This window comes from Manis javanica, chromosome 7 (assembly GCF_040802235.1).
Source record: "Manis javanica isolate MJ-LG chromosome 7, MJ_LKY, whole genome shotgun sequence".
Classification (NCBI taxonomy): domain Eukaryota; kingdom Metazoa; phylum Chordata; class Mammalia; order Pholidota; family Manidae; genus Manis; species Manis javanica.
Genome location: NC_133162.1, coordinates 135950486 through 135962618, shown reverse-complemented (window position 1 = coordinate 135962618; position 12133 = coordinate 135950486). Strand labels below are relative to the sequence as shown.

Here is a 12133-nt window from a genome sequence, read left to right as displayed (position 1 = left end):
TCTATAAATTACTTGTTTTATTTTTATTTTTTATTTTATTTTGGTATCATTAATCTACAATAACTGAAAGAACATTATGTTTACTAGGTTTCCCCCTTCACCAAATCGCCCTCACATACCCCTTCACAGTCACTGTCCATCTGCATAGTAAGATGCTGTATAATCACCACCTGTCTTCTCTGTGTTGCGCAGCCCTCCCCGTGTCCCCCACGCACTATACATGCTAATCGTAATGCCCCCTTTCTTTTTCCCCACCCTTATCCCTCCCTTCCCACCCATTGTCCCCAGTCCCTTTCCCTTTGGTAACTATTAGTCCATTCTTGGGTTCTGTGATTCTGCTGCTGTTTTGTTCCTTCTATAAACTACTTGTTTTTAAACAAGTTATTAACTTACCTAATTTTAATGTTTAAACTTCAGTTCTTATTTTTAAGTCTTCTATAACCTTAACTAAATTTCATATTTTTAAAATTCCTTTTTTATCCCCAATGGTCCCTAAGAAAGAGAATGAATGGGGGAAGAAAATCTCTAGTACAGACCAAGAAGAATGTAGACCCCCTAAACAAGCACTGCCTATTAACCTCTCCCACTGTCCAATACTTAAAGGACTGTCAAAAAGCCAATGTCTCTAAAGTATTTCACCAGGGGAAGGACAACCAATAAGCAATAAGCTGGGAAGAACAGTCCAGGGCAGGTCATGGACTGGGAGAGCAACCTCTGGGGAGTAGCTGCCAATGCTGAACCAATGCCCACCCATTCGAAGGGCTCAGAAGAAAATGTATAGTCAGGCTCCCCATACAGTTTTCTAATTTTTTAAAACTTCTTATGGATGCACTGAAAGTAAGCTATTAAGGAGACTTGTCAACTATACACAAAAGCAGAGAGAATGGCATACGCATCCATCACCCAGCCCAGCAACCAGGAGGACACTCTTCTCAACCACACTACCAGCCACTCCCTCTTCCACCCTCACACTACGTGAAGCAAGTTAAAGATACGATCAATAAATGGTTCAGTACATATCTTTAAAAGATAGGGACTCTTATCACACCTAAGAGGACGGGCAATAACTCCTTAATATTATTAAATATATACTCAGTTTTCTAAAAAAATCAGAATCCAAGTAAGATCCATACACTGAGACTCACTGATACATCTTTTAAGTCTTCCTAATCTAAAGTTCCCTCCAATATCTTTCTGTCCCTTTGCAATTTATGAAGAATCTAAGCTGTTTACCTGTAGCTTTATTATGGTCTAGATTTTGCTGACCCCATTGCAAGGGGTCATTTAACATGCTCATCTGTCCTATATATATGGTTCTATAATTCTGTAATTCGGTAGCTTAATCTGGAGGTTTAGTCAGATTTAGGTTCATTCTGGGGAGGGCAGCTACTTCATAGATGATCATGTGTTCTACAAACAGGATGTAATGCTAGACTGTCTCTGTTTTAGTGATACCAGCAGCTGTTAGCATTTAGTGCTATGTCTACTAATTCACTGGTGGTTGCAAAGTGGTCTATTCTATCATTCCTTCTTCATTTGTTAGCCAAAATACTTCTATAAAGTTAAGTGTCCTTTCATCCAGCATTTGGTCCTAAATGGTATAATTTGTAAAAAGAAAGGCAGAATAAAGGAACTCTGTAATAGGAAATAATGAGTTTTTATCTTAATCAGTTTTTTTTAGTATGAATTTTTTTTGTTATCATTAATCTACAATTACATGAAGAACATTATGTTTACTAGACTCCCCGCTTTACCAAGCACCCCCCACCCCATTACAGTCACTGTCCATCAGCGTAGTAAGATGCTGTAGAATCACTACTTGTCTTCACTGTGTTGCACAGCCCTCCCCGTGCCCCCCCACATGCTAATTACATGCTAATCATAATACCCCCTTTCTTTTTTCCAGTCCTTATCCCACCCTTCCCACCCATCCTCCCTAGTTATCCTAAGCTTCATTATGAACTCTTGGGTTTAAACTTAAGAGTAATCAACTATCTTTTTCCCATGCTATTTAAAAACTGCTCCTTATAAAAATTTGGAAAATACAGAAAGCAAAAAATATGCAAAAGAAAACAACTATCACTCATCCTGTCATTTGGAAATATCCACTGCTCATCATATGGAAATTTTTCTTCTAGGTCACACTTCAATTTTATAATTTGAGATCATACTGCATATCCAATTTTATATCCTACTTTTCTCTTATGAACATATTTGCCCTATAATGCTTTTAAATCAGTTTGTTTCCAACCTCCTCATTTTACCAGAATGGTTCATCATTCCTGGCCAAGGTTAGAGGAGGATCTACTTGGGGGGACTTCCCCTGAGGTCCTTTACTTTGTCTCATCCCAAGAGCTAAAGCAAAGCTGGCTTGAATAGAGATTATTCCTAACAGACTAATTTGGAACTAATTTCCCTCTGTGGCTCACACTACCAGGCTTTGTACTTGACCCTAAGGTCTGCGTAAGTCAGGTAGATCTGGAGGTAAAAGACAAGCTCCTAGTACTTCTAGATCATGAGCCCCGGCCCCATCCTCTCAGGCTAGTGTAAGCTCCACTCCATAACATCAACTGGGCACAGGTATTCTGCCGCAGATTCAACTCTTTCCCCAGAAACTGGTTAGAAATGTTCTCTTTCCAGGATGTGGCATAGCACAGGAAGGAAGCAAATACCTGGGAGTTCATAAGAAGAACCCTCAGAAAGACCAAAAAAAAAAAACCAACTTCTAATTTATTAAAGTGTATGCATTTATTCTTACTGATTGACTGAATTAAGTGGTCACAGCCCAGTTTTTATAGAATCAGACGTCCAGCTATGCTTTGCAGTAGAAAATTTTAAGCACTCTTAGATCTTACCGGTCTCCACTACTCACTTGTCTCACTTTACACATTTACCTTATGTACCTGGTCCCTGAAAAAAGCTGAGTTTTTGAATTTTAAAAAGTGAGTTTGACTGAGTAGGAGCTCATCACAGCTCAGCCTTCGGCTCTCTTCCCCCCTCTCCTATTTTCTCCCGGGTAGTGACATCCATTCCCATGGCTTTCAGTGTGACTTCAACATGAAGTACGTACCAGCAGAGCCGACTCCCAAGTTTTTCTAGGTACCAGGCAGTTTTAAGCATGTTATATGCACTAACCATTTAATACTGACAAGCATCCTATGAGTTGGATACTATTACCAACCTCCTTAAAAAATGAGTAACTGAGGCATAGACAGATTGTTGTCCAAGATCACAAAGTGAGTGACAAATAAAGCCCAAATTTGAATCAGGATATCTGGTATCAGAGCCTCTACGCTTAACCACTATGTTCTAATGACTATGCTCTCTATGAAAACATGGTCTCATTTTTATGATAATTTTAACTTTATTGATTCTGTGAAACCCCTTAGGAAAGCTACCCATTTGTGGAGACCCAAACATAAAGACTAGTAAGAATATTGACTGAGTCAGTGAGAAAGCAGAATTTTTTTCCTATGGTATTTTAAAGATAGACATATTCATTTAAACGTTAAATTTCTTAACCATATCACTTGTTCCACTCACATTCACAGAAAAAGAACTGTGTACTTAAACAACCTCATTACTTACCTTTGATATCTCTATGAACAATCATATTACTATGCAGATAATGGACGCCCTCCAGAATCTGACGGGTATATTTCCTAGTCACATTCTCAGTAAGAGCTCCATATGCTTTTAACTGGTCCTTAATTGAGCCCTAAATAAAAGAGAACAAGAGAAAACTGATATGGTTCGAAATAAAAACCACTATTACATCTTTATTTTTTAGAGAACCCTAGTCCCTGCTGGGAGGCTTTAGCTGGAGAGCACCGGAATCTCTCAGTAAGGACATTATAGGCCATCCGATCTAAGACAAAGCCCCACTGCTATCCTCCCTGACTAGAACCTTGGAAGTGCATGGGTCACAGCTAAAGGAATCCTTTAAAACTCCTTTTTGACTAGATTCTCTTGTTTCTACGACACAAGAGTTCTATCTCCCACTGCAACCATGTTTTAAAAAATTCTCCGGTACTTTTACCTTCCTTTTATTGCCCTGAATGTATTTTTGTTTTTCCTACTTGCTCTTCTTATCTGTCCTATTTCAATATTATTTTTGTTCTTACTCTGTTTTTAAACCAGGTTTTGATATCTGCTGATTTACTTCTTAGGATAAAGAATGGGTATGAAAAGAAAAACAGAATATGAGATTTTTAAGTTATATACTCAATATTCTAGTTCAAAACAAGAAAATACATAGAAGAGGAATTTCAAATTTTCTTAAAGTGATTTTTAAGGTAGGATGAAGTGCCATCTCTGAAAAATGCTAAAAACTGTCCATAAAAGTAGATTTTTGGATTTTTCAGGTTTGCCCCTCTGCTCTTTCTGCTCTTCATGGGCAATCCCTCAAGAGACAGCGAGATGCAGTTCTGCTGACCCAAGCTTGCAGACACATGTGAGAAAGTGCCCTCGGGAGTAAGTGAACCCTGCCAACTACCGACACCCATAATTCAATGTGGCTCATTTGTTCAGCCTATTTACAGGAACACACAAAGTAAAATTCTGAGCTTTACAAACAATAAGCCCCCCAAATACATATAGGCTGCAAATGAGTGATGACTCAGGGGTCTTCTGGGCCCTTGGGCAGTTGGGGCAGTGGCCCACAGCTTCTAGCAGCTCCATCAGCATAGTCTATTTATCCCCGCATCCCAGTAAAATGTTCTCTTCTTCAGTCTGAACCACTGGAACAGGATGGGAAGCACTGTGACAGTGGAAAACCGTTTGTGGTGGGTGAGGGTAAAGAAATTAAATGCTAGTCCAGGTATGGAAAATAAAAGTATGTTACAGTTCTAGTCTAAAAGTAGTTCTAGATAATAAACCAAGGAATGGAATGCTGCATTTGGGAAAACTGAAAAATGGAATGACAATTTTGGCAAAGCTTAAATCTAGGGCATAAAAGAGTTCCTTCATACTAAATTTAATGAAAGAAATTATATAGCATCATTCACAATCTTGGAGATCAGGCAACTCTAAGAACGTGTATGTCCAGCCCATATAGGCCATGGGCTTGCCATACATATATTATTTAAATTGTCAATAAACTTTAGTAACATGCTTTTCAAATTCAAGGAACTCCTATACTTTGAAGAGAGCAGCCTTTATAAAACCAAGTGTAAATAATGAGAAACATGATGTAACTCTCTCCCTGAACATCCTGGTTTAGTTTTAAGATTGCTCCATTATAAAGATCACCCATGTCCATTTGTGCTGTAAACCTGTTCTAACCAATTAAACATTTTAATCTTATCTTCAACAATTTAGGTCTCCAATTATTCATAATTATTTCCTATTTTTAATTTAAATATTTATTGCATAACAGTAATAATCTGAACAAAAGAAAAATCACAATCCCAACAAAACAAATTTTCATTTTTCTAAGTGTCTTCTGTCCTTGTCCAAATACAGACTTTTAAAATTATCATAATCATTATTAAAAAGCATTTTATATTATTTATCTCTCTCCTAAGTGCTTTCTTCAACGTTGCTAAATAGCCTTCACATTTTTAATTTTTAACATACATTCTCTTGGACAATGCCATCACAATTTACTTCCATTGTGGGTACTGATACTTCTGTCACAGATAATACTAAGATGAATGTACACAACATTTTTCTTCTTTTAGGTTACTGCTGCAGAATAAATTTCTGTGGAACTACCAGGTCAAAAAGCTTCAATATTTTTATGGCCTTTAATACATCCCACCAATTTTTTTTCCAAGTGGGATTTTAAACATAACCAATTTACACTGTCAATAGAATTTTTAATATAAAGTAGCAATGACAATAATGTCACTATTAACAATAATTCATGACAAAAAGAAACAAAGTTTACTGTTGCTTTTTGAGACTGAGAATGATTAAAGACCTTTACTATCAGATATTGATCTTTAGTTTTATTGATCCATAAGCTCAAACTGCAACTTTGTACATTCTGTGTAATTCTAATATGCTGTTTCCTGAAGACCCAGAAAGCAAGTCTGTTTTTAAAAATATACTGCCTATTCACAAAAGTAAACTCAAAATGGATCAAAGACCTGAATGTAAGTCATGAAACCATAAAACTCTTAGAAGAAAACATAGGCAAAACTCTCTCGAATATAAACATGAGCAACTTTTTCATGAACGTATCTCCCCAGGCTACGGAAACAAAAGCAAAAATGAACAAGTGGGACCATATCAAACTAAAAAGCTGCACAGAAAAGGACACCATCAGTAGAACAAAAAGGCATCTGAAAGTATGGGAGATTATATTCCTAAATGACAGATCTGATAAGGGGTTGACATTCAAAATATATAAAGAGCTCACGCGCCTCAACAAACAAAAAGCAAATAATCTGATTAAAAATGGAAAAAGGAACTGAACAGACAGTTCTCCAAAGAAGAAATTCAGATGGCCAACAGGCACATGAAAAGATGCTCCACATTGTTAATCATCGCAGAAATACAAAGTAAAACCACAATGAGATTATCATCTCACACCATTTATGATTGCCAACATCCAAAAGACAGACAACAACAATGTTGGTGAGGATGTGGAGAAAGGGGAACCCTCCTACACTGCTGGTGGGAATGTAAACTAGTTCAACCATTGTGGAAAGCAATATGGAGGTTCCTCAAAAAAATAAAAATAGAAATACCATTTGACCCAGGAATTCCACTCCTAGGAATTTACCCTAAGAATGAAGGATCCTAGATTCTAAAAGACATATGCACCCCTATGTTTATTGCAGCACTATTTACAATAGCCAAGAAATGGAAGCAACCTAAGTGTCTATCAGCAGATTAATGGATAAAGAATATTCCATATACACAATGGAATATTATTCAGCCATAAGAAAACAAATCCTACTATTTGCAACAACATGGATGGAGCTAGAGGGTATTATGCTCAGTGAAATAAGCCAGGTGGAGAAAGACAAGTACCAAATGATTTCACTCATCTGTGGAGTATAAGAACAAAGCAAAAACTGAAGGAACAAAACAGCAGCAGAATCACAGAACCCAAGAATGGACTAACAGTTACCAAAGGAAAAGGGACTGGGGAGAATGGGTGGGAAGGGAGGGATAAGGGGAAAAAGGGGCAATATGACTAGCACACATAATATAGGGTGGGGCACAAGGAAAGCAGTATAACACAGAGAAGACAAGTAGTGGTTCTACAGCATCTTACTATGCTGATGGACACTGACTGTAATGGGGCATGTGGGGGGGACTTGGAATCTAGTAACCATAATGCTGCTCATCTGATTGTTTATTAATGATACCATAATAAAAATAAATAAATATACTGCCTATTAAATTATGAGAATGCATGTATTTTTAGATGAGTAAATGTATCACCATCTTAAAAATAATTAGTATAGAATGTACCCTACAAATACTAAAAATAACACAGAAGGAATAACAGGAGTTTGCAAATCACATTTTGCAACTCCTAATGAAATTATTGAATCAGGCAATGATTATCAGTCTGTGTAGAAGCATTAGGTGGATTGCTGAAAAGGAATTGGATATTCACCCGTATGTGCCATTGCTATAGCTCAGATTACTCTCTGATCTTCAAGAAAAAACAGAAATTTACAATGAGGGAATCAGGATGCCAATCATCCTGATCTAGCAATCAACCTTAGCGTGACTAACAGTAGAACAACCAGAAATTGTGTCTCTTAACACGACGCAACACGAAGTGCACAGTGTTAGATCAGAAATAAAAAATGTTGAATTTGAATCTAATTTAGACTTTAGATCTAACTTAGAGTTTATAAGAAGTAACAGAATAAAGGAACAAATTAAACAACACAATGAGGATGCAAGTTGAGAAATCCATAAAGTGAGATTAAAAGAGGAGTAAGGGATAGGACAGCTAAATGTCATGTTTGGTCCTGCACTAGATCCTGGTTTGGATAAACCAGCTATTATGGATATTTTTAGGGCATTTAGGGAAATCTGAGTATGGACTGCTCTATCTGTAACCTATTTTAATATATTTCAGCATTTTAAAAAAATTAGCTAAAAGAATACAAAGGCAGAAGAAGATAGAAAATAAAATTGTATTACTCAACTCTAATTTAAAACTCTTTCAAATGTCCTTAATTAGGTCTAACATTTTACAATGAAAGTTTTGTTTTTTTTCTTCAACTAAGACTTTAAATAGAACATGTCTATTTTCAAAGGATACACTACTTACCCCTGGCATATATTCCATAAATATTGAAAGTGTTTTTTCCTGGGGATCCCTTAAACAGCCATAATACTGAACAATTCGCTCATGTAGCAAGTTTTTCAACAACTGAATTTCACACTCAAGTGCATTTACTTCCTGAAAGACAGAACTCCTGGTTAAGTTTTTACGGCATTGCTAGTACAAGCAAACAATTTCAACTTCATAGGACATCATTCTGAAATTTTTACTTTCCAAGGTATAAGTATTTTCAAGTCTCCAAACACTAACTATTCTAAGCCATTGATGGTATGATAAAGCAGCACTAAATGAGATCGGGAATACAAGTGATACTGAAAGAGAAAATTCCCAGCACAAAGTAGGTAAACATATCTAATTATCCATGTGTTTTACAAATAATTTATGTTAAGGGAAAAAAAACAACCCTATCGTGTGTTATATTTATTTTAGTAAAAATACTTCTTGTGATGTGACAAAGCTTATACAGTGATTTTTTTACCTTGCTGGTCTCAGGGCTATCGGGGTCAAACTGAACTTGTTTAACAGCCAGTTCTCTTCCTGTATCAACATCGTAACAGAGGTAGACCCTGCCAAAGGCTCCCTGGCCAAGCAGTTTGCCCAATCTCCAGTTGGTTGGAGCACGAGGTGCTAAAAAAGAACAATTTATTAAAATGGAAAAGCCAGATGGCATACAAGTGTTTAAGGACTAAATGAGTATACTGCATTAGTGATACCCTTAATTGAATATCATTGGATATAAAGGAAAATCATGATTATCTGAATTCATAATGATCACCTTTCAAAATGTTTCTCCTCAATTCTCTAAGAATTCTAAACCCAAACAAGGTTCAATCTCCATGATGCCTTTTTCCCAGATTTTTTCCTGATTACAAATGTAATAGCATCTTGCACTCAAACTAAGATGCCACTGATTGTAAGATGTGCTGTGTTTCTAATCTTTATTGCACCAATCTATTTGCAATCACATTTCTATCTGCCTACAATGTACAAAGCTGGAAAGAACATCATTCTCATTCTAAGAGAAAATCCTAAAAGCAGTCGAGGGGAAAAATGCATACTACAGAGCAACAAAGACAGAATTATAGCAGACTTTTCCTCAGGAAGTATACAAGCCAAAAGATAATGGAGACATAGCTTTAAGGTGCTGAAAAAAAAACCAACGAGAATTCTATACCAGAAAAAATAAATACACACACACACACCTGCATATATATATATATATATATTTCAAAATAAAGGAGAAATAAGGACTTTTTCAAACAAAACCTGAAAGAATTTATTACCAGAAAAAAGAAAATATATATACATACACACACACACACACACTTTAAAATAAAGGAGACTTTTTTCAAATGAACAAAAGCTGAAAGAATTTATTACCAGCAGACTTGATACTACAAGAAAGGGTGAAGGCAATTCTTCAAGCAGAAGAATTTGATACCTGACAGAATCTTGGAGCTACATAAATAAAGATCTAAAGAAAGAAAGAAAGAAACTGAAGGTATCTATAAAATTCATTCTTCTCTTTTTTCTAATCACTTTAAAATAAAGCTGTCTAAAGCAAAAACAGCAGCAATGTAGTGTGAGGCCATAGATATGAGAGTAAAATATATCAACACTAACAAAAAAGGGAGAAATTGGGAGTATGCAGATATTGCCACAGTAACACCTTCGAGCGTAGATTATGCATGCACTGCTTAAGTGACACAGTCCAAACACGTTACAGTCCGGCCCTAGCTACTATTCTAGTCCTAACTCCACTGTTTCAAGTAAGATAGCCTCCACTTCAGCCAAAAACAAACTATGTCCTATTTTCAGAATTGGCCATGGCCTCTTGCACGTGTCAAAAATCTAGATTAAGTGTTATTATATGCACACATGTATATGTATATACATATATATAAAATATATACAAACTATATAAGAATATAGTGCAGTATAATTTGTAATTATATAATTACAGTTATTTCTCCACACATCATTCTCCTGCACTAGACTACATCTTACAGATTCTACTTGAAATCTCAGGGTCAGGTCCTCAACAAGGATATATGAAATGAATGACTAATTGGTACCAATTTTCCTAATAAAAGTGAAGAAATGACTCGTCTACAGTAATTAGCAGTAATACCGTGCTAATATCTGACATTACAATCACCTTTAGAAGTATTATTTTTACCTCTTTTGAAAAGTTGGTCTCACCCAGAGGACTGGCTTGGCATGTACTGCTTTTAATGCTATACATGTCACTACACCGGTCCCTATTACTCACAGCGGCTGGGCGGGCTGATGTCCATCACGGTCAAAGTCGGGTTGTCTATATCGCTGCCCCTTCTTCTTACCCGACTGTCGTCATACTCTGGGGTAAACACACTACTGCCACTGCTAGTGCTTAAGGAGTGATCAGTAGGACTGAAACTCACAGGAGACCGGAAGCTGGTCCCTTGAGTTCTTCTAGCTCTTGGAAAAGTTTTACGACCTACAAAATCAGACGAGAATTGCTTTACAACCTCTTATTGATATGTTGTAATTCAAAGTATTTAAAATTTATAATTAAGGAATAGAAATTTGTCCTGCAACTAGGCTAGAAACTAAAATAGCAATGATTATACTTAAGAGTAGTATTTTTTAAGAGTTCAAGGAAATATCCTTGTTAGCAATGAATCATAAAGTAAAAAATGGCAACAAAAGGAAGAAAAAAGGTGAAAGCAGAAAGGAAAAGGGGGAAAAAAGAAACAGGATCTGAATGCAAATCCAAATGATCTCATGTTAAAATAAATACACACATTCATAAAATCAAAAAACTCCAGCAAATGCTAGACAAAAAGAAAAAAATGTATTTTTTATTATCATTTCCAATAATGATTCAAAATATTAAAAAAAAATTGGACAGTTTATAGGTAGCAGTTTTTTCCTTAAAAGGACAATGCAAGTATGAATTGCATCAAGAAGGAATTTTCTAAGTAATTATTTTTTAATTACTCCTTTTCTTCTAAGGGAAAAATAAGGATTATAAGGTAAATTGGCAAAAGCCAGGATATTATTATAGTTTCAGTTTGATCCAATTTCTTTAAAAAAAATTTTAATAGGGTGTGGGTGAAATAGGTTAAGGGGATTAAGAGGCACAAAATTCCAATTATAATATAAATCAGTTATGGGGATAAAAGTACAGCACAGGGAATATAGTCAAAAATAGTATGTTTGTTGACAGATGGTAACTACATTTATTGGAGTATTTAATAAGGTGAGTAACTGTCAAATCACTTTCTATATCTGAAACCAATAAAAAATGTCTATTAACCACACTTCAATTAAAATACTTTTTTTAAGAAGGAAACTAAACAATTGAGGAACAAATTTATTTCTAATGATATTATTTAAATAAGCAATTTAAAATTTTCTACTTTGATTTATTCTTTAACTGTTCTTATGGTCTAATTACCAGAAACTTACCATCATTATAGTCTTGATGGTGGTATGAAACATGATATCTTCTTGGATACGTTCCTCCTTTTCCAAATTTCTCAAAGATAGGATTATCATAGTCTACTAAAACGTGTAATAAAGTTATGTTATGAAAAAGTCGAGTATTTCTAACGATGAAAAACATCTATACATTTTAATCTGATTAAAAAAAAATTCCCTTCTCCCTCCCAAACAAAACACTATTTAATAACATAAACATTTAAACATTTAGAATGCTGATGGTCTAACCTGAAAATTCCTGATGGTTATCTGGGTAGCTCTGTGCCCTAGGCATTCGTGATTTTGGATAGCTCTCTCTAAGAGTAGAAAAGGTCATGTTAAATTTAAAAAGTATGTACATAGACATTTAAAAAGAACTTTATTCAATATCAATATCTATCTGTATGT

General features: G+C 35.5%; 1 protein-coding gene across 6 annotated transcripts in view; it reads right to left on the bottom strand.

The window, feature by feature from the left end:
* MAP3K2 (mitogen-activated protein kinase kinase kinase 2) overlaps positions 1-12133 on the bottom strand; it is a 76958-nt gene that overhangs the window by 11073 nt on the left and 53752 nt on the right. For 5 of the 6 annotated variants that reach the window (XM_036995942.2, XM_036995941.2, XM_036995946.2 and 2 more), the window contains 6 exons: positions 11975-12042; positions 11714-11809; positions 10533-10739; positions 8739-8887; positions 8246-8377; positions 3589-3718 (listed from right to left, as the gene is read on the bottom strand). In XM_036995942.2, coding sequence (XP_036851837.1) covers positions 3589-3718; positions 8246-8377; positions 8739-8887; positions 10533-10739; positions 11714-11809; positions 11975-12042 — 782 coding nt within the window. The remainder of the gene's footprint in view (positions 1-3588; positions 3719-8245; positions 8378-8738; positions 8888-10532; positions 10740-11713; positions 11810-11974; positions 12043-12133) is intronic. The other variant, XM_036995945.2, reaches the window with a different exon arrangement.